The 22,122-nt window shown below is 55.1% G+C and overlaps 1 protein-coding gene across 8 annotated transcripts in view; it reads left to right on the forward strand.

Annotated features, from left to right (window-relative positions):
• Positions 1-21,431: 21,431 nt before the first annotated feature.
• Positions 21,432-22,122, forward strand: part of atl2 (atlastin GTPase 2) — a 90,567-nt gene continuing 89,876 nt past the window's right edge. For 3 of the 8 annotated variants that reach the window (XR_005461570.1, XM_038804527.1, XM_038804541.1), the window contains exon 1: positions 21,433-21,591. Coding sequence is in view for 5 of the 8 variants with exons in the window: in XM_038804527.1 (XP_038660455.1) it covers positions 21,504-21,591 (88 nt within the window). In the remaining 3 variants the exon portion in view is untranslated. Of the gene's footprint in view, positions 21,592-21,880; positions 22,028-22,122 lie in introns of those variants that run through there. The other 5 variants (XM_038804517.1, XM_038804559.1, XM_038804575.1 and 2 more) reach the window with 4 other exon arrangements.

A 22,122-nucleotide genomic window follows, 5' to 3' on the forward strand; every position in this document is an offset into this window, starting at 1 on the left:
CAACTGGAAGGCACCTACCGTCATCTCTTTGTGCCCCCAGCCTCTGGAAACCAGGAAGTCAGTGCTTTTGGTGAGAATGGAGAAGGAGATAATTTGGATGTTTAATAATGTGGATGGGGGCGGCACGGTGGCACAGTGGTTAGCATTGCTGCCTACGGCGCTGAGGACCCGGGTTCGAATCCCGGCCCTGGGTCACTGTCTGTGAGGAGTTTGCACATTCTCCCCGTGTCTGCGTGGGTTTCACCCCCACAACCCAAAGATGTGCAGGCTAGGTGGATTGGCCACGTTAAATTGCCCCTTAATTGGAAAAAATGAATTGGATATTCTAAATTTATAAAAAAAAAAAAAAAAATAATGTGGATGGAGCGGTGCCATTGGATGGAGATCCTGCGGAAGAATGGACATGTAGTCAGTGAGAGGAAAGGATCATCATGCTGGCATGAACAACTCACGTGTGATAAGTCATCTGGGTGGGGGCTGGTGGATGACCAGAGGCATTCAAAGGATACAGTCTGTACTCAGCAGTGTGAGCAGCCAGGAGCCTGTGAGTAGCACCAAAGACGAGCATTTAAAAGACAGACTGCAGCAATGGCAGTCTGAGCCACCCCGATGGACGGACTCGGAACCAAGTCGCTCACTATTACTGCCCCAGCAGGGCAGCCACCCCCAGCAAGCCCAACAATTTTCAATGTTTTTCAGTGGTTTGTCAGCCTCCCACTCTCCCTCTCCAACCATGGCACCCAATCCCTATTTGTGAAGACTTGTGGCACCCCCAAGACCTCTGCCTGAGAGGGGTGGAGCATTGTGGAAGGGTGGAGCATACTGGCTCCAACCCACTAAGTACATGTAAAGCCGGTTCGTATGGACCCGTCAGTACGGGGTGCAAAACCCGTTTTCACCGTCGGGGAGGGACCAGATCATGGGTCCCTAATCGCCGCTAGGCGCGGATCTCGATTTTGGCCGGACGTCCGATTCTCCACCCGATCACAATTCGCGGTTCCGGTGTCGCGAGGCCGAGAAACCAGCCCAATATTTTAACCAATCTGTTCATATTGTCAAGGTGGAACTACAATATCAGATAGCACAATTAAATGAATCTGCGGTATGGACGGCACGGTAGCACAGTGGTTAGCACTGTTGCTTCACAGCTCCAGGGTCCCAGGTTCGATTCCCAGCTTGGATCGCTGTCTGAGCGTCGTCTTCATGTTCTCCTTGTGACTGCATGGGTTTACTCCGGGCGCTCCGGTTTCCTCCCACAAGTCCCGAAAGACGTGCTTGTTAGGTAAATTGGACATTCTGAATTCTCCCTCCGTGTACCTGAACAGGTGCCAGAGTGTGGCGACTAGGGTATTTTAGGATGTAAGCCTATTTGTGACAATAATTTTTTTTTTTTTTTTTTGGGTTGTTTTTTTTTTAAAATTTAGATTAGCCAATTATTTTTTCCAATGAAGGGGCAATTTAACGTGGCCAATCCACCTACTCTGCACATTTTTGGGTTGTGGGGGCGAAACCCACGCAGACACGGGGAGAATGTGCAAACTCCACACGGACAGTGACCCAGAGCCGGGATCGAACCTGGGACCTCAGCGCTGTGAGGCGGTTGTGCTAACCACTAGGCCACCGTGCTGCCCTATTTGTGACAATAATAAAGATTATTATTAACCCTACCTACCAGACTTGCAAAGTTCAACTTATGAAGCAGTCTCCAAACCAGGGCCAACTGTACTCCCAAATACCTGGGGCGGGATTCTCCGCGTATCGGCACAATGGTCCGAACTTGGTGGCAAAAATGGCGCGAATGACTCCGGCGTCAGACCCCCGGAACGTCGCGAATTCTCCGGCTGGGAATGGGCTAGCAGTGGCGTGACGCCATTCGCGACGTCACCCATCATGGACGTGCGCGCCGTCAGTGATGCCATGCCGCGTAGCAGCACAAAGGACGACCCCCCCATGCGTCGCAGCACAAAGGATGGCCACCCCCCGCCCGTTGCAGCACAAAAGAAGGCCCCCCCGGAGACCCGTCAAAATGTCCGCCTGCCGCGTAATGCTGAGGTTCCAGGAGCGGGACATCGAGACGCTCCTGGACGCAGTGGAGCAGAGGAGGGAGGCCCTGTACCCTGGACACGGCCGCAGGGTCGCACCACGCCTCAGCCGGCGCCTGCGGAGGGAGGTGGCAGAGGCTGTCAGTGCCGTGGCCGTGATAGCAAGGACAGACGTCCAGTGTCGCAAGAAGATCAATGACCTTGTCAGGGCAGCCAGGGTGAGTACCCCCCCCCCCCCCCACCTCTGATGGGCGGCACAGCCCTAGGTGCAACTGACATGGCTGCACCCACCCATATAGCCTGCAGTGGCAGGATGGGTTGTGAACCTCTGCCAACATACACACAACCGCTGGTCCGAATGTATATGTCTGCCTAACACTGTTGCCCTTAATCCCTGCCACCCTCCCACCCCCCACAGGAGAAGCGCATTCACAACAACCGGGAGCGTGAGAGGCACCGGAGGGGGTCCACCCGAACTGCGACCACTCACTATCCATGAGGAGAGGGCCCTGGAACTTGTAGGCAGACCCGGGGACTGGGAGGTTGCGGATGCAGAGGTACGGGGCGCACCACCAAATAAAACCCCCCCACTGCCGTTTCCCCTTCCCCATATCCCCTTCCTTCATATCCCCATTCCCCCATATCCCCCTTCCTCCATATCCCAGTTCCCCCATATCCCTCCTGCCCATATCCCCCATATCCCCGTCCCCCATATCCCCCTTCCCCCATATCCCCCATCCCCTATATCCCCTTCCCTATATCCCCTTTCTCCATATCCCCTCCCCCATATCCCATTTCCCCCTTTCCCCATATGCCCCATCCCCTATATCCCCTTCCCCCATATCCCCCATCCCCTTCCCCCATATCCCCCACCCCCTATAGCCCCTTCCCCATATCCCTCTTCCCCATATACCTCTTACCCCCCATATCTCCCTTCCCCCATATCCCCCTCCCCATATCCCCTTGCCCCATATCCCACTTCCCCCCATATCCCTCTTCCCCATATCCCTCATATCTCCCTTCCCCCATATCCCCATCCCCCATATCCCCCTTCCCCATATACCCTTCCCCCATGTCCCCCTTATATCCCATATCCCCTTCCCCCATATTCCCCCATCCCCATATCCCCCCTTCCCCCATATCCCCATCCCCATATCACCCTTCCCCCATATCCCACTTCCCTCATATCCCCCATATCCCCGTATCCCCCATACCCCCATCCCCTTCCCCATATCCCCTTCCCCCATAAACACTTATCTCTCATATCACCCTTCCCCCATATCCCCGTCCCCATACCCCCATATCCCCTTCCCCCATATTCCCCCTTCCCCCATATAACCCCTTCCCCCTTATCCCCCATATTCCCCCTTACCCCATATCCCCCCTTCCCCCATATCCCCTTCCCCTATATCCCCTTCCCCATATCCCCTTCCCCCATATCCCTCTTCCCCCATATCCTCCTTCCTCCATATCTCACTTCCCCCATATCCCTCTTATCCCCCATATCTCCCTTCCCCCATATTCCCCATATCCCCTGTCCCCATATCCCCCTTCCCCCATGTCCCCCTTGTATCCCATATCCCCCATATCCCCCCTTCCCCCATATCCCCTCTTCCCCATATCCCCATGCCCATATCTCCCATATCACCCTTCCCCCATATCCCCCTTCCCTCTTATCCCCGTCCCCATACCCCGTCCCCTTCCCCTATATCCCCCTTCCCCATACCCCCCTTCCCCATCCCCATATCCCCCACCCACTATATCCCCTTCCCTATATCCCCTTCCCCCATATCCCCTTCCCCTATATCCCCTTCCCCATATCCCCCTTCCCCCATATCATCCTTCCCCCATATCCACCTTCCCCCATATCCCCCGTATCCCTCTTCACCATATCCCCCGTATCCCTCTTCCCCCATATCCCCCTTCCCCCATATCCCCCTTCCCCATATCCCCATCCCCCGTATCCCTCTTCCCCATATCCCCCGTATCCCTCTTCCCCATATCCCCCTTCCTCCATATCCCACTTCCTCCCATATCCCTCTTATCCCCCATATCACGCTTCCCCCATATCCCCATCCCCATATCACCCTTCCCCATATCCCCCTTCCCCCATATCATCCTTCCCCCATATCCCCCGTATCCCTCTTCCCCATATCCCCCGTATCCCTCTTCCCCATATCCCCCTTCCTCCATATCCCACTTCCTCCCATATCCCTCTTATCCCCCATATCACGCTTCCCCCATATCCCCATCCCCATATCACCCTTCCCCATATCCCCCTTCCCCCATATCATCCTTCCCCCATATCCCCCGTATCCCTCTTCCCCATATCCCCCGTATCCCTCTTCCCCATATCCCCCTTCCTCCATATCCCACTTCCTCCCATATCCCTCTTATCCCCCATATCACCCTTCCCCCATATCCCCATCCCCATATCACCCTTCCCCCATATCCCCGTCCCCCATATTCCACATATCCCCCCTTCCCCCATATCCCCTTCCCCCATAAACTCTTATCTCCCATATCAACCTTCCCCCTTCCTCCATATCCCACTTCCCCATATCCCTCTTATCCCCCATATCTCCCTTCCCCCATATCCCCCGTCCCCATATCCCCTTTCCCCCATGTCCCCCTTATCCCATATCCTCCTTCCCCCATATCCCCTTCCCCCATATTCCCCCTTCCCCCATAACCCCTTTCCCCATAACCCCTTCCCCCATATTCCCCCTTCCCCCATATCCCCTTCCCCCATATCCCCCTTCCCCATATTCCCCTTCCCCCCTATCCCTCCTGCACCCTATCCCAGTCTGTGTGTCTAACCATGCATGCTGTATTGTGTATTGCAGGACCAAACGTCGACGACCCGTCCCTGCAGATGGCAACCGCCCCCAGGACGATCCAGGGCGGCCACGAGCCAGGAACAGACCTGGAGCAACAGGGAGACGACGCCCCCATCTAGCGCGAGTGCGGTGACGCCGGCGGGCCAGACCCAGCGACGAGGGGGGCAGCCACAGGAACAGGCCCCCGTCGCAGCCGACCCAGGACACACCTACCCAGCACACTGATACCCAGGAGACCGACGCACTGGACACTGACGCACAGGACACCCACACACAGGGGACGGATGGACAAGAATCACCACTCCAGGGGACCCTCGACTCCGGGTCGGATGAGAAGCATGACACAACGCCACTGCTATCTCCTACACCCTCCACCATCGCAGAGACACTCACCTCGGTTGGGCACTTTAGCGATGAGGCATCTGGGACACTAACTGGTGCGCACAACACCGCCGTCCCGGTACAGCAGGTGGAGGCAGGAGCAGTCGAGGGGTTGGGCGGTCAGAGGGCAGCCTGGCGCAAGCAACCATCTGCTGCCCAGACGGGTCCCGGGTTCCTGGAGTTACCACACCCACCCATAGACCCGTGCAGTCACGGACCAAGGGACAATCGAAGGGGGTGACGGCTGGCTTGCAGCAGCTGCAGACGCAGGTGGAGGAGTCCAGCCGTGTGCAGGAGCAGGGAGTGGTGCCCGTCATGCGTGCCACCCAGGCCGAAACCGCACAGGTAGCGTCCGCGGTGGAGGCAATGGGTGCGACGGTGTCAGACATGGGGAGCAGGGTGCGAGGCCTGGGGCGTTCCGTGCGGGTGGCGTCCATGGCCCAGCACATGGCCGCCCTCTCACAGGAAGCCGTGAGCCAGAGCTAGCAGCAGATTGCAGAGGTGCTCAACGCTGTGGCCCAGTCTCTGCAGGCCGTGGCCCAGTCTCAGCAGGCCATCACTGAGGGCATTGGCGCCATTGCCCAGGTGCTGGCTGGTGTCGCCCAGACACAGACAGGGATGGCCAACTCCCTGGCTGCAAACTTGCAGATACTTGTTGATACCAGGGCAGGCCTCCAGGACTGGCAGCTTGGTGTCGGGGAGGGGGGGGGCATTGGATGCTCAGTCTGTTCGCATTCCCGACCCATGTAGAGGCCGGGGGCCATCGGGCACCCTGAGGAAGGAGGAGGTGCTGGGGCCGTTCCGGGTCCCCATGTCGGGGAGGTCCCGGAACACCGCGACACCTCGGACTCCCCCCCACACCCCACCCCTTCCATCCCAGGTGCATCTGGTGGGCAGGACAGGCTGGCATCTCGCCATTCCAGTCGCCCGAGCCGCAGCCTGGCCCATCTCGGCCGGGCCACCCCAGGAAACAGCCGCCAAAGAGGTCCCTAGTCACAGGGCAGGAATCACAGGAGTCCACCTCCAGTTCTGCTGTACCATCTGGGGAACCACCTAGACGTAGTCAAAGGGCCCGTAAGGCCAAAATATTAGACACGGGTGCAGGACACAGATTAGTTATAGGGTTTAGGGCACGTGTATGAACTGTTTGTTATTAAAACCTCTTTCACACCTACAGAAGCTGCCTTTGTGCTCTGTCCGATGCGTGCGGGGGTGTGGTGTGAGGTGAGCGCCAGTGTGTGTGTGTGAGGGGTGATAGAACATCGGCCTCAGGTGAGTGTGCCCCCCCCCCCCCCCGGTTGCCCTCGCCATCCCCCCGGGCAGATGACGGGTCCGTGCGCTGCAGTGTCACGGCCGCTTGCAGGGACAGTCTGGGTGAAGGGGGGTACTGTGGCCATGGGTCAGACATTGTCCACCGATGTAGAGCCCAGAGCTCATTGCAGAGCGGGTTGTCATCATCCTCCATGGCCGACAATAGACCCGCTTCCACTGGCGACCGTGTGAGCCCGGCCTGATGTTCCGCAGGTGGACGTGCATGCGGGTGGGGTGAGGTGGTAGGCTGGTGGGTGGTTGGGTTGAGGGTGGTAGGCTGGTGACGTAGTGTGCCATCTGTGCCCATACTCGGCGATTCCCACGCCCACCCCTACTCCGTGAACCGGGCGGCTATCAGCCTGTCCTGTGCCCGCTGGCCCAGCCGGTAACAGTGGGCAGCCTTCCGTCCATGTCCAGCCCATCTGTCCTGACCATTGCCGCCATCCTCCTCATCTGGCGAGGTTTGCGCCTCGTCTTGTTGCTCCTCCCCTTTCCCCTCCTCTGCCTGCGGCACATTGCCCCTCTGCTGGGCTGTGTTGTGCAGGACGCAGCAAACCGCAACGATGGTGCCGACCCTATCTGGCGGGTACTGGAGGGCCCCTCCTGAAACGCATCTTTACCAGCCCAAAGCACCTCTCTATCACACTCCTGGTTGCTGCATGGGCATCATTGTAGCGGTTCTGCGCGTCAGTCTGTGGCCTCTATATAGGTGTCACCAGCCACGACCGCAACGGGTAATCCCTGTCGCCCAGCAACCAGCTCAGCCGGGGGTGGGGGGGCGTCCCTCGAACATGGTGGGGATGAAAGATTGCGCCAATACGAATGAGTCATGTACACTTCCCGGGTACCGGGCGCAGAAGTACAGGATCATCATGCGGTGGTCGCAGACCATCTGAATGTTCATGGAATAGATCCTCTTCCTATTCGTGAACACGGCCCTGTTATCCACAGGTGGCCGCACAGCGACGTGCATCCCATCGATCGCTCCCTGGACCATGGGCATCCTGGCTGCCTGGTCCACAGGGTACTGGATGTAGCGGTCCGCAATGGTATATAGGGCATCTGTCACTGCACAGATGCACCGGTGCACCGATGTCTGCGAGATGCCAGACCTGTCCCCACTTGGCGTCTGCAATGACCCCGTGGCATAAAGGTTCAGGGCCACCGTAACCTTGACGGACACGGGGAGAGGGTGTCCTCCCCCAGTGCCACGCGGTGCCAGGTGTGCCATCAGGTGGCAGATGTGTGCTACGGTTTCCTGGCTCATCCGGAGTCTTCTGCATTCCCGGTCCGTGAGGTCCTGGTATGACGAGCGGGGCCGGTTTACACACAGCATCCTCGCGCGTCTCCGTCGCCGTGGCACCACCACCTCCTCCTCCTCCTCGTCCTGTCGGGTGGACTGCCTTCCAGCCTGGGCACCTGCCTCCCTGCGGCACACTCCTCTGCAGTCGCCTCCCTGGCAAGCTCCTGCTCCCCCAGGGAAACATGTAGAAGTGCCGCTCCCGCCACGGCGGCCAACATTGCTGGGTGACGACCAAACAAAACGGCCTGGTGGGGGTGGGGGTGGGATAGACGACATGTCATCATTGCCCATACCCCCCTCCCCACCGTAGCCAGGTGCCATGGGCTGCATGGGCGTGACTGTTGGAAGCTGGCCAAACACTCCCCCCCAACCCCCTCCCCAACACGTACACTCTCCACCCCGGCACGCCCCCCCCAATCCACCCGCCCTCCCAAAACCCAACCCGCCCACCCCAAATACCCCCCCTAAGCACGCGCCCTCTCTTTCCCGGCACTCGCCCTCTCCTCCACAGCACTCACCCTCTCCTCCACAGCACTCACCCTCTCCTCCCCGGCACTCACCCTCTCCTCCCCGGCAGTCACCCTCTCCTCCCCGGCACTCAACTTCTCCTCCACAGCACTCACCCTCTCCTCCCCGGCACTCACCCTCTCCTCCCCGGCACTCACCCTCCCTCCCCGGCACTCACCCTCTCCTCCCCGGCACTCGCCACCCCCTCCCCGGCACTCACCCTCTCCTCCCCGGCATTCGCCCTCTCCTCCCCGGCATTCGCCCTCTCCTCCCCGGCATTCGCGCTCTCCTCCCCGGCACTCGCCACCCCCTCCCCGGCAGTCACCCTCTCCTCCCCGGCATTCGCCCTCTCCTCCCCGGCACTCGCCACCCCCTCCCCGGCACTCGCCCTCTCCTCCCCGGCACTCGCCCTCTCCTCCCCGGCACTCGCCCTCTCCTCCCCGGCACTCGCCACCCCCTCCCCGGCACTCGCCACCCCCTCCCCGGCACTCACCCTCTCCTCCCCGGCACTCACCCTCTCCTCCCCGGCACGCGCCCCCCAACTCCCTCGCCCTCCCCAAACCCCCCCCCCAAAACCCAACTCCCCCAGCACGCACACTCCAATGGGTCCTGTGCCCCCCCCCCCCCACCAACTGCGGCCGTGCCGTCACTTATCCTGCGGCCGCCCCACACCGAGTCCTACCTCCGCGCTGGCCGACATCAACCAGAACGACTGGTTGACGCCGTTAAATAGGTGGTTCGATTTGACTTTAAATAGGTGATTTGGCGTCAGCCCATCCGGCCCGGAGCATTTGGGCGGCCCTGGGGCCCATTCCGTCGGCCAGGTCCTCGCCAGCAGCCGCCGGGGGCGTGATTCACGATGCCCCCCCCCCCCCCCGATTCTCCGACCCAGCGGAGTGGGGGGGGGGGGGGTCGGAGAATCCCGCCCCTGAAGTGCGTTGTTGCAACCCAAAATGACAACCCCCGCACTCCAATTCCTGCCCCTGGAGAAGACACCACAAAACACACTTTTACTCAAACTCATCTTGTCGCCTCAAATCTTCTAAGCAGTCGCATTATATACCCCACCGAAGAGCTTGGGTCTGAAATATACATCAACAGATCATCATCGTACACGGACACCTTATGCTCCAATCCCCCCTCACTATCCTCTTCCATTTATCCGAGCACCTCAACGCTATGGCCAAGGGTTCTTTCAACAGTGCAAACAGAAATGAGGACATGGGGCATCCCTGCCTTGTTCCCCTGTGCAATGTAAATGTTGTGAGGACCACGAAGAATTCAGCACAGATTTGTAGAGTCAAACAGAAAGTAACTTTATTTACAACAACATGTACACAGCAGCAGTAGTTCACCACTGCGTCCTTCTCTACAGCACTGGCCAGCTCTATTTATACACCTGCAACTACTAGTGATTGTCCTGCCCCCCCCTCATTGGGGTAGCTTATATTCCCTTAGGCATGGGTAACCAATTGTCCCCAGCCAATAGGATCCGGGCAGGTTATAACAGTAAAGTACCCTGAATTCATTTCATTTGTTCGCACACGCCATTGGATCCTAAAACAATTTTACCCATGCCACAAACTTAGGCCCAATCCCAAACCTCACCAACACTGCAAACAGAGAGCTCCACCCTACCCGATCCATCGCCTTCTCTGCATCCAGCGCCACCACCACTTCCAACTCACTTCCTTCTGCCGGAGAAAGCACCACATTCAACAGCCGCCACATGCTTGACAACAACAGTCTGCCCTTTATGAACCCCACTTGATCCTCCTGTTGGTCGTTCTGGGTGAGTGTGCTTAACACCCACCTTGGCTCTGTTTCTTGTTCTAAGCTCTGGAGTCGCCAGGTGCCGTTAAGACACCGCCACAAGCTTCAAGGTGAAGTTCAAAGCAATAAAACCGTACACCAATTAGTAAGTCCAAACAACTAGAGTTTATTATAATACAATTATAATAACTACCCATGCACACGCTAAAGGATTAAACTTACTCCTACCGCTAAACAACTAATGCTTATCTCGAAGGAACTGCTGGGTCAGGGAACAAGGCCTCTTGCTCTGCTCTGGTCTGCAGACTTCGGATTGTTATCAATTGCAAAGGGTGTCAGGAGTGCCTATTTCTGGTAGCGGTCGTGTTGGTGGCTGCTGCTCGACGGCTGGAGTAGAAGACAGGAGCCCGGAGACAGGAGACTGAACCATGTGTGGGACCTTTCTTTTATAGGTCCCGGGGGTCCGCGCCCCTTTGGGCAGACTCCTTTACCTGCTTGGAATCGATTGGGTCTCTTCCCAATCGATATGTTTGAACCCCCCCCAATCATAGGGCAGTTCCTTGGTTGCTGGGGCGGTTCTTGGGACCTATTGTTTTGGGCTTCTCTGGCGCCACTGGGTCTGGCCTTCCATAGAATGTATCGATTTGTGCTTAACTTGTGTCCATTGTATCTGGGACTCGCCCGGTATTGCCTCATTAGTATGTTAACGGGTTTTCTTTCACAGTGCTGTCTGGTCTCTGCAGCAGTCAAAACCGATTTCTGCAGTCATCCCAATACACAATCGCCTTGCAAGCTGCTTGCTTTCCAACATGTCCATTTTCCCTGCATTCCTTGCAATCTTCCATTTTGTGTTGGGCAGTGGCCACCCCAGGTGGCTACACTCCCCAATCATCTTCAGAAGGCACTCCTCCAACCAGAGCGTCAGCACCTTCGCCACTATCTTGGCATCCATGTTCACCAGAGATATGGGCCTATATGACCCATACTCCACCGAATCCTTGTCCTTTTTAAGCAGCAATTAAATGGATGCCTGACCCATCATCTCTGGCAATGTCCCCTTAGTCACCGCACCCTCAAACATCTCCACCAACAGTAGCACTAACTTATCCTTAAACTTTTTATTAAATTCCACCGGAAAACCATCCTGTCCTGGCACCTTGCCCTTCTGCATTCTCCCTGTCGCCACCTGCTCTTCCTCTGGCTCCTCCAATTCTGCCCTCTCCTCCTCTGCTACTTCCAATCATCCCAAAAACCTCTCTCATATCCGATTCAACACATCCTCCGGCGGTTCTGATTTGTACAAATCCCTGTAGAACTCTTCAAAATCCTTGATCACCGGCTCCGGTGCCACCACCAGCTCTCCTGCCCCGCTCCAGACCCGAACAATCTCTCTCGTGTGGCCGCCTGCCGGCAGAGCTGGTCCACCAAGAAGTGGCTGGTCTTCTCTCCATACTCGTACACAATTCCCTTTGCCCGCCTCAGCTGCCAAACCGCCTTTCCTGTGGACAGAAGATCAAACCTTGCCTGTAGCTCCTTCCCCCTTGCTAGAAGACCCAACGTCGGGTCATCCTCGTACCTTCCATCTACCTCCACAATATCCTCCATCAAACTGCTGCCGTTCCTCCCTCACCTCCCTGTCAACCTGTGCCTTAAACAAGATGATCTCACCCCTCACTACCGCTTTCAACACTTATCATACCACTGGTGGCAAAACCTCCATTCCTATTAAACCCTCCATCATCTTCAATCATCTTCCCCATTTTGAAACAAAACATCAGGCCAGCCAACAGTCCCACATAGAACTTCCATACCGGCCTCTGAGCTGACCCCTCCTCCATGATCACGCCCACCCAATGTGGAGCATGGTCCGAAATCACGATTGCAGAATACTCTGCCTTCCTTACCTCAGCGAGCAGCATCTTCCCCATCACAAAAAATAATACACTGTGTACTGGCGAAAGAAACGAATGCTCCCTATCCCGCAGGTGCCAAAACCGCCACTGATCCACCCCTCCCATTTCCATAAACGTGGCTAACACCGTTGCTAACCTCCCTTCTAATGCACCCGTTACTATTACGTACCTACTCCCCTGGTCAGCCACTACCTTCTCCATCTGGAACCTCATCCACTTACCCACCAGAATCGCTATCCTCCCCAGGCCCTGTTGTCAAAGCCCGAGTGGAACACCTGACTCACCCAGCCCTTCTGAAGCCTCACCTGGTCCTTCATCCTCAGGTGGGTCTCTTACAACAGCCACACGTCTCCTTTCAAGCTCTTCAAGTGCGAGAAGACTCTTGTTCGCTTCACCGGTCACCCAACCTTTGCATTTTCCACGTCCCTGTCCCCCCCCCCCCCCACCCCCGGGCCTGCCTATCCACCATAACCACTACTTTTGCCCCCGCCCAGCACCAGCAGGCAGGGTCCAGCACTAACCGAGTCACTGTCAGCCCCCCACCCCTTTCCCCTTCCCAAAAAACCCCAACCACGTCCTCTCGAAAACACCTTACCCAGTATCATCCCTATCCCCCCACCGTTCATACCTCCCAGACCCACCAAAACCTCTCCATACAGGTTCCAATGACTGTGGCCCCTCCCCCATCTTGCTTCCATCTGTGTATACTTTAAAAAAATAAACTTAGAGTACCCAATTCATTTTTTCTAATTATGAGGCAATAATCCCTAAACACCCCATTCACCCCCGCCGGGTCCAAAACCATGTTCTCCCCCCCCCCCCGCCCCCCCCCCCCCCTTCACATTCCCGATCTCCTTCGCTGCCTCTTGTTTCCTCAACTGTTGCATCAGCATCCTGCTCACCTTCTCATCATATTCGTACACTACCCCTCTCGCCCTCCTCAGCTGCCCAACCCCCTTCCCCATAGATAACACCCTGAACTCCATCTGCAGCTTCTGCGCTCCTTCAACAGCCCTGTCTCTGGGGCCTCCAAATACCTCCTGTCCACCTGCAAGATCTCCTCCACTAGCCTTTCCATCTCCACCCGCACCGCCTTCTCCCTGTGCGCCCATGTCAAGATAAACTCCCCTCTCACCACTGCCTTCAATGCTTCCCACAATGTGGCCGCCGAAACCTCGCCGGTGTCCTTTAGCTCCGCATACCCCCGGATGACCTCCCTCACCGACTCACAAACCTCCTCATCTAACAAAAGCCCCACATCTAGCCTCTATTGTGGGCGCTGGCCCCCTCCCTTATTCACCCGCAAGCCCACCCAATGCGGAGCATGATCCGACAACACTATCACGGAATACTCCATGTCGACCATTCCCGCCAACAGGTCCTATCTAGGACAAAAAAATCAATTTGGGAGTACACCCTGTGCACATGTGAAAAAAACAAAAATTCCATCGCCCTTGGCCTCACAAACCTTCACAGATCCAACCCCCCCACACGTACTCCATAAACCCTCTCAGCTTCATTGCTACTGACGACACCCTCCCCGACCTCAAACTCGACCCTGTCCAACCTTAGGTCTAAAACAGTAATAAAATCCGCCCCTCCATTATCAGGCGATGTGAGTCCAGATCGGGGACCTTTCCCAACACCCACCTTATGAACTCCATATCACCCCAGTTCGGAGCATAAATATTCACCAACATCACCGGCATCCCTTCCAATTTCCCACTCACCATCACATATCTCCCCCCCCCCCCCAGAGTGAGCCACTATACTCCCCTCTTTGAATGTCACTTGTTTATTAATCAAAATCGCCACCCCCCTCGTTTTAGAATCTAATCCCGAATGAAATACCTGCTCTACCCACCCTTTCCTCAACCTAGTCTTGTCCACCACCTTCAGATGTGTCTCCTGTAACAGAGCTATGTCTGTCTTTAGACTTTTAAACGTGCAAACACACGGGCTCTCTTGACCAGCCATTCACCCCTCGCACATTACATGTGAACAGCCTGGTTGGGGGGCACCCCCCCCCCCCCCCCCCACCCTGCCGATCAACCATAACCCCCCTCCGCCCCGCTGATCAACCATAACCCCTTCTGTGCCAGCCTCCAGCTCCCGTCCCACACCTTCTCAGGCCTGCCCTCGGACACCCACTGTCATTGACCCTCCTCATACCATATTTTAGAAACCCCTCCCCTGTCAGCAGTTCCCAACCCTCCCCCACCACAAAATAACAACCTCAACACACCAACCTCCCGCTCACCCCCACTGTGCTTCCATGAACTAGCCCGCCCAGCTAGCCTGGTGCCCCCACCCATGGCGCCTAGCATCCAACACCCCCCCCCCACTGATTCCCCTCCCCCACGCTCAAACTTAACAACCCCACCAAACACGCAGAAAAAAGCAACCCACCCACCCCCCACCAAGAACAAACCCAGAGCAATGGTCCCAAACACGGTGCAAAAATAACCCAAACAAACCCCAAAGAAACAGAAAGAGAACATCTCCTCCAAAGTTCAGTGTCATCCACCTCATGCCAGTTCGTTGTCCCTGACAAATTCCATCGCCTGCTCAGGCGTCCCGAAATACAGCTCCCGACCCTCATAGGTCACCCACAGGCATGCTGGGTACAACATGCCAAACCACCTCCATCTTAAAGAGGTTCGCCTTCACTTTATTGAAGCCCACTCTTCTTTCAGCCAACTCCTCACCCAGATCCTGGTACACACGCAGTTCGTCACCCTCCCAGGTACAGCGCCTCGTCTGCCTGGCCCACCTTCAGGATCCGCTTCTTGTCCAGGAACCAGTGCGGGCGCACCACTATCACCCTCGGCGGCTCGTTTCCCTGCGGCTTCTTCATCAGCACCCTGTGCGCCCAGTCCACTTCCAAGGGCTGTACAAATGCCCCTTCACCCAGCAGTTTCTCGAACATTCGAGCAACATACACGCCGGCATCCACTCCCTCGCTGCCCTCCGGCAGTCCCACAATCCTCAAATTCTGCCAGTGAGACCGATTCTCATGGTCCTCCACTTTCTCCTGAAGCCGCCTCTGGTTGTCCTGCATCATCCCCATCGCTGCTGCCATCGAGGCAAGCTGCCTCTCGTGCTCTCCCACCATCTCCTCCACCTTCTGGATCGCCTGACTAAGCCCTCCAGCCTCGTCCCAAGGTAATCGATCCCCGCATTATCGGGTCCACCACAATAGCCAGGTCCTCCAGATTCTCCTTCCTCTGCTGGGTAAACGTCTTGTTAAGGAAGCCCACCAGCTGCTCCATCGACCACTGAAAGGGCAGGGCCGATCCCTGACCCTCTGCCATCTTCACCTGAGTCGCAGCTATCTCTAACTGTTCTATTTTTTTCAGCCACTTCTGGTCCACGAATCCATCCACTGGTGGGACACTCTCTCCTTCCACCCCTCCTGCACCTTTTTAAATCAACAAATCTGCCCGTTCGCCGGGGAAAAGGTCTGCAAATTCCACCACGAGTGGGAGCACCAAATGTGCAACCACTCACACCATGGCCACCACCGGAAGTTGATACAGTAGCAGAGTTAACATGCTTTCCTCTTGTGTATGCAAAATTGTTTTCTTTGGATCACAAACTATCTGTAATCCATGGTATAGGAGGCGATGCACTGATTATTAAAAGGACTCAGCCCATGCGAATAGAGTTTGGCCCACATGAATTGATTTCTCCAGTCTGGATAGGCCCAGAGGACCAGGCCATTCTGGGTCTGGATGTTCTCGCCCAACAAGCAGAGACCAACAGACCAGTTGCACCTCAGTCACTGATGGGGGACACCTAGCCCCTCAACAGATGGCTCGATTCCAGAGAAGCTGGTGGGGTTGAGGCTTCAAGAAACATGCCCAGGTAATGGCAGACCATTGTGTCACCTGTCGGAAGAACAATTCAGGACCTATGTCTCAGTTAAGAGCTCCTGGCCCTGCAGGACCATTCCAGCATATACAGGCTGATTACATTACTCTCCCGCCATGTCAAAGGTACACTGACATCCTGGTAATAGGGGAAAAGTTCTCCAGATGGGTGGAGGACGTCCCGGCCAGAAGAGCGACAGCTAGACACACAGCTAACTTTCTATGCAAAGACTATGGGCGCGATTCTCCAATAATGGGCCGACGTTCCCACGCAGGTGAATAAAAACGCGCAAATCACTCTGGACTTACCTGGAGTAAGTCCAGGATGATTCTGTGATTTGCAGGGGGGCTGGCAGGGCCCCCGAGTGCTCATCGCAGCCCCACTCCACCCCCGTGCCCTGACCGTCAGTCCCCAGCATATCCCAGCACAGGGATTGGATAGGACAGTGTGATGGCCTGGCCAGCACGCATGCAGGGATCACGCAGGTGGAAGGTGCTACTGTGGCATGAGTCAGAAGTTGTCATACGATGTGGACCATCAGAGCTTATGGCAGAGCAGGTTGTCATCATCCTCTGTCCCATGGACCAGACCCTCTGTCACTGCCAACCCAGGGCCCCCAGCTCGTAGTACTGCAGATATATATAGCGGAGGATGTGCAAGCTGGCGATTTGGTGGTGTGGGAAGTGAGGGGGTGTGGGTTTGGGATGTGGTGTCCGTGGCCCTGGCCAGAATCCCCCTCCCATTGCCTTTTTCCTAGTCGGTGAACCTGGAGGCGATCAGAGTGTCCCATATGCATTGGCCCTAGAGATGACGTTGTACGGCCTCCTGTGCCTGCCCGGGCCCCATGCCCTGCACATCTTCCCCCTCATCCTCCTTGTTGGAAGAGGCCTGCCCTGCCTCCTTCTCCAGCACCTTGCCCCTCTGCTGTGTGATGTTGTGGAGGATGCAGCAGGCCATCACGATGTGGAGACCCTCTCAGCCTCGTACTAGAGGGTCCATCCAGAGCGGTCCAGGCACCTAAAGTGCATCTTCAGGATGCCGAAGCACCGCTTGATCACACTCCTGGTCACTGTATGGCCATTATTGTAGCACGTCTCCGCGTCGGTCTGTGGCCTCCGGATAGGTGTCATCAGCTACGGCTGCAGATGGTAACCCCTGTCGCCCAGGAGTCAACCCCCCAGACTGGAGGGGGGCTGGAAATGACCGAGTGTGTCAGGATGAAGGAGTCACACTGCCCGGGTATCGGACGCAGAGGTGCACAATGCGCCACTGATGGTCACATACCAGCTGGATGTTCATTGAATGGTACCCACTTTAGTTAGTGTAGAGCGTCCTGTATCTGCAGGTGCCCGTAGGGTGACATGCATTCTGTCTATCACCCTCTGGACCGGGGCGCCTGGTGATGGCACGAATCCCACTATCCGGGTATCCTGGTGGGCTCGGTCCACATGGAACTGGATGTATTGAGGTGCCTGGGCATGTAGGGCCTCCGTGACGGCGCGGATGCACCTGTGAACCAAGGTCTGTGAGATCCCGAACAGGTCCCCACTCGGCAACTGGAAGGACCCCGCCGCATTGAGGTTCAGGGCAACCGTCACCTTGGTGGTCACCGGGAGTAGATGTCCTCCCACATCCCCAGGTGTGCCATCATTTGGCAGATGTGTCGGACTGTCTCTCTGCTCAGCCGCAGTCTCAGATAGCATGCCTGGTCTGTCAGATCCTCCAATGACAGACGGTGCCGGTATACACGAGGCCTCATGCGACGCCTCTTTGGCACCTCCTCCTCCTTGGCCTGTTGGGCGGCCGGGCCTCCAGCCTGTGTGGCCGTCACCTGCTCCTCTGCAGCCGGGTCCTCTGCTGGCTGTTCCGCTGCTGCAGGCCCCCCCCCACTCTCTGAGCAGCCCCTGCTCACCCGGCTGCAGGGCATCTCGCAGAGCTGTGACCATCGTTACGGCGGCCAGCATTGCTGGTTGAACGCCAAACACCATGGTCTGCAGGGGGTGGAAGACCAACATATTAGCATGGCATATATTCCCATGCCCAGCCAGATTCCATGGGCTACACGGGTGGCCCTGGGTGGCACTGCGGGTCCCTCCCACACATGTCCCTCCACGACCTCTTGCACCCCTGCCCTGTCGGTATCCGGCACCGTTTGCGCCCCTGGTCCTGGTGCCCGTCCCTGCTGCCAGGATTACCATTGGCTTGCACTGCCCCCACCGGGGGCAACCGTGGGCGGTTGCCCGGTGGGTGGTGTCCGATTGGGCGGGGTGTTCTGGGCGGGGAGGAGGGGCTCGCTGTGGCAAGGGTTGGGGTACAGGGGTGGGTACATTCCCTGAACTCACTGAGACACCCCTTTTCCCAAGCAACATCCAATTTTAGATCCAGCTAATAGTTACCACTCAATACTGCTTAGGTGACCAAGCTTTGGAAAGATCTCTTCCTGGTCCAGCGAGTGCACAAAACTGCGCCTTTTAGAGAGGAATATCTGCAAACTGCTGTGGCTCCAAATGTTAGATGGACCAGACCTCCAAGGCACGGATCATAGATAGAATTGCCCTATCTGACTGCTGGATAGAAAACTAGTCTCTTTCCCCAATGAGGGTGCTAGCAGTTATGTTCAGTCTCTTTGATATCCCACCCTGTGGATTTGGCTGTCTACATCTTTCAAATTTCTTGCCTTTAAAGGTTATCCTTTGTGTAGCCCCACTGATCTCTAATAAACAATGTTTCTCATATAGCCATTTGCACCTCAATGTTTCCAGACAGTTGCTAACCTTGTTACTGGGCAAATTGCATCTCATTATTCCTCTGGACGCCTGCTAGTCTTGTTACTTGTCTGTTATATTATTTATTTTTTTTTTTTTTTAAATTTAGATTACCCAATTATTTGTTCTATTAAGGGGCAATTTAGCGTGGCCAATCCACCTACTCTGCACATTTTTGGGTTGTGGGGGCGAAACCCACGCAGACACGGGGAGAATGTGCAAACTCCACACGGACAGTGACCCAGAGCCGGGATCGAACCTGGGACCTCAGCGCCGTGAGGCGGTTATGCTAACCACTAGGCCACCGTGCTGCCTCTGTTATATTATTTTGATAACAAGCTCACAGTTAACCTCCTTAATTTCCCAAATTCCTAACAGTATTAAACTTGAACTATCAGTGTTTGTGTAGGTGGTCTTCATTTTGAAATGTCAAAACATTCTGTTGTTGGTTGCCTTGCACTGTGTGGGCATGGCTTAAAGTCCCTGCATTGTGGCAACAAGTTCCATATCACTTTCTTGATTCCATCTGCTGACTTATGCTGCAAGCATAGCCCTAACTATGAATTTCTAAGCTACAAAATTGAGGTTACTCTTATTGCGAGTATGGCCCCAAATATTAGTGTATTAGTTGAAAACGAGGGGGCGTAGGGGAGGGAAGCTGATTTACACACTGAGTAAAGGGCTAAATATGTATTCTAGCCTCCAAAAATACCAGTAACTTGTATTTTCTAATTTGAAAACAGGCACAATATTTGCTTCTGTCTCTGCCATTTCCTCATTCACCATGATAATTTCTCCTGTCTCTCTGTCTTTAACGAACCTGAACAGAAAATGCTGCAAAAACTCAAATGTCAAAGTTGGAGTGATATCACCCCCACTTCTCTCTGGCATCCTACACTGTTCTCGTCAAGCTCACATTAGCTCAAGGAACAGCACCTCATCTTTCAATCGGACCCTCCCTGTACAGCCTTCCGAACTCAACATTGAGTTCAACAATTTCAGGTTGTAACCTTTGTTCCCTTTTTATTTCTGGATAGCAGGAATTGGTAGATTTTATTTCCATCTCCTTTAGGCCCATCTTTAGTTTCCTTGCTTCTTCCACAGCCATCTCTACTTGCACTTTCATCCTTGATGCACACCTATCTACTTCTTTGGCACTAACAAGTCCAATTATCCACCGATGATCCTGGTCATGGGTTCGCTGGGTCATTGCATGGCTGATGAGCCCGATCTTAGAGCCACATCTTTGACCGCACACTTGTCAGGTGTTTCCGGGTTGTGCCATTGGTCCTTGGACTCTAGACCGCTGGTATTCGTTTCTCAGGCTCTAGGAATTGTCCTATTATAGACCTCATGGACCGACCCTTTTCTTAGCCCCACCCCCCCACGCCTGGCTCTGTACTTGCTTAAAATCTGTCACATTTCTAATTTGTTCTAATTCTGTTGAAGGTCATTGACCTAAAGTGATAAATGTTTCTGTCTCCACAGATAGTCTGACTTCCTGAGCAACATTTTTTTGGCTTTTATGTTAGACTTCTGCAGTATTTTGCTTTTATAAATTGTCACTGTGCGGAGTCTGCACGTTCTCCCCTGTTGGCATGGGTTTCCTCCGGGTGCTCCGGTTTCCTCCCACAAGTCCCGAAAGACGTGCTTGTTAGGTGAATTGGACATTCAGAATTCTCCCTCTGTGTAACTGAGCAGTGGCCACTCGGGGATTTTCACAGTAACTTAATTGCAGTGTTAATGTAAGCCGACTTGTGACATTAATAAAGATTATTATTATTAGATAGATTCTGACTTAAAGTGTAACCTACTTTTATGCCACACCAGAGCAAAAGCAAATGCGGCTCTATCTTTAAATGAGTTGACAACATGCCTCTTCACAAATATCCCTTTCTGGGATATATTAGCGCTGCATGTCACATGAATTACCACATGTTTTTCCTATGCAGTGTTGTAGTTTCGACGAAATAGCACTGTTTCCCCTGAATAAAGGCGATTGAGAAAAGTTGTGATTTCGAAAGTTTTGGAATAAAATATATTTGCAGCCAAGTTTCGCAAAAATACATATTTCTTTCACCCGATGTGCATTCAGAAGCGTTTGTTTCGCATTTTCAGGTGACCATGTGTATTGTGAAGGAGGTAGCCATGATGTGGCGATGCCGGCGTTGGACTGGGGTGAGCACAAAAAATCCAACTGGTTTCTTTCGAATTACTAGCTTTCGGAGCACTGCTCCTTCTTCAGGGAGGAAGGAGCAGTGCTTTGAAAGCTCGTGTTTGAAACAAACCTGTTGGGACTTTAACCTGGTGTTGGAAGACTTTTTACTGTGACTGAGGTGACATGGAATCTTAACTTTCATATATGAAATATATATGTGTAGATACAGCGTCTGCTGATCCAAAGTCATTATTGTGTTGAAAGCACCAGTTTCTCTCACACAGACCAATTCAGGAGTGGCCACCACATTTATTTTCGATCTGAAAAATGACCTATTTTAATGGCGCCTAACTATTCTGAAAGTGAGGTTAAAATAACTTGCATTCTTTTGCCAAACCAATTCACATTTTTATTATCGGCCCTTCCGTTCAATGTCGAAATCTGATCTTTTCGTTATTTTCGCCTGTAAGTTTTTTTAATTTGTCCACCCTCTTGTTAATGGAATCGTAAAAGAACGGGTGCTAGGACCGCGCAGCGCCACGCTCCGAGGCGACACGCTCCGAGCCGAGCCGCGCTGATAAAAGAGCCGCTGTCAGCCTTTGACGTCAGTCACTTTGCCCGATTTAAACTGTCAAAGATGGCGGCAGACAGCGAGTGGAGAGGGTCACGGACCTGTGGCGGCGGCGGCGACGGCGACGTTGTTGAAGACGAGACCACCACTGAAGGTAAACGACCCGACCCGACGAATATGTCGTTTACCTTTAATCGTGCTCCGGGACCGCTTGCGGGAGGAATCCGCCCCGCCCCCAATGTGGCGTCCGGTAAAAGTTCGTTTGGAAGAATTTGAATAGCGCCGCGCGGCCGAGCAACTGCTCGCGTCGAGAGAGGGGGGGGGGAAGGGAGGAGGCTTGGCCTCACCTTCCCCGACACCCCGCGCGCGATGTGCTACTGCGCAGGCGTGGTGGTGAGGAGGAGGCGAAGGTAGGGGATTGGTGCGGAGTGATCTGTCCCCGCGCACGCATTGTGAGGCGGTCCCAGTCGGGGCGGAGAATCGCCTGGGAGCCCATGTCTCTAGGCGTTGGGGAAAGATGCTGCTGAAAGCGGCAGAGAGATCCGAGGAGATACGCCTCGGGCTCAGGCGGCCTCCGGGACGTAGAGTCGGTGAGTTTGAAAAGAAGAGGGCAGATCTTTTTGTTTGCGGGCGGCGGGCGGCGGGCGGCGGGCGGCGGTCGGGGGGGGGGGGGGGGGGGGGTTTA

Source organism: Scyliorhinus canicula, chromosome 1, assembly GCF_902713615.1.
Source record: "Scyliorhinus canicula chromosome 1, sScyCan1.1, whole genome shotgun sequence".
In the NCBI taxonomy this organism is placed as follows: domain Eukaryota; kingdom Metazoa; phylum Chordata; class Chondrichthyes; order Carcharhiniformes; family Scyliorhinidae; genus Scyliorhinus; species Scyliorhinus canicula.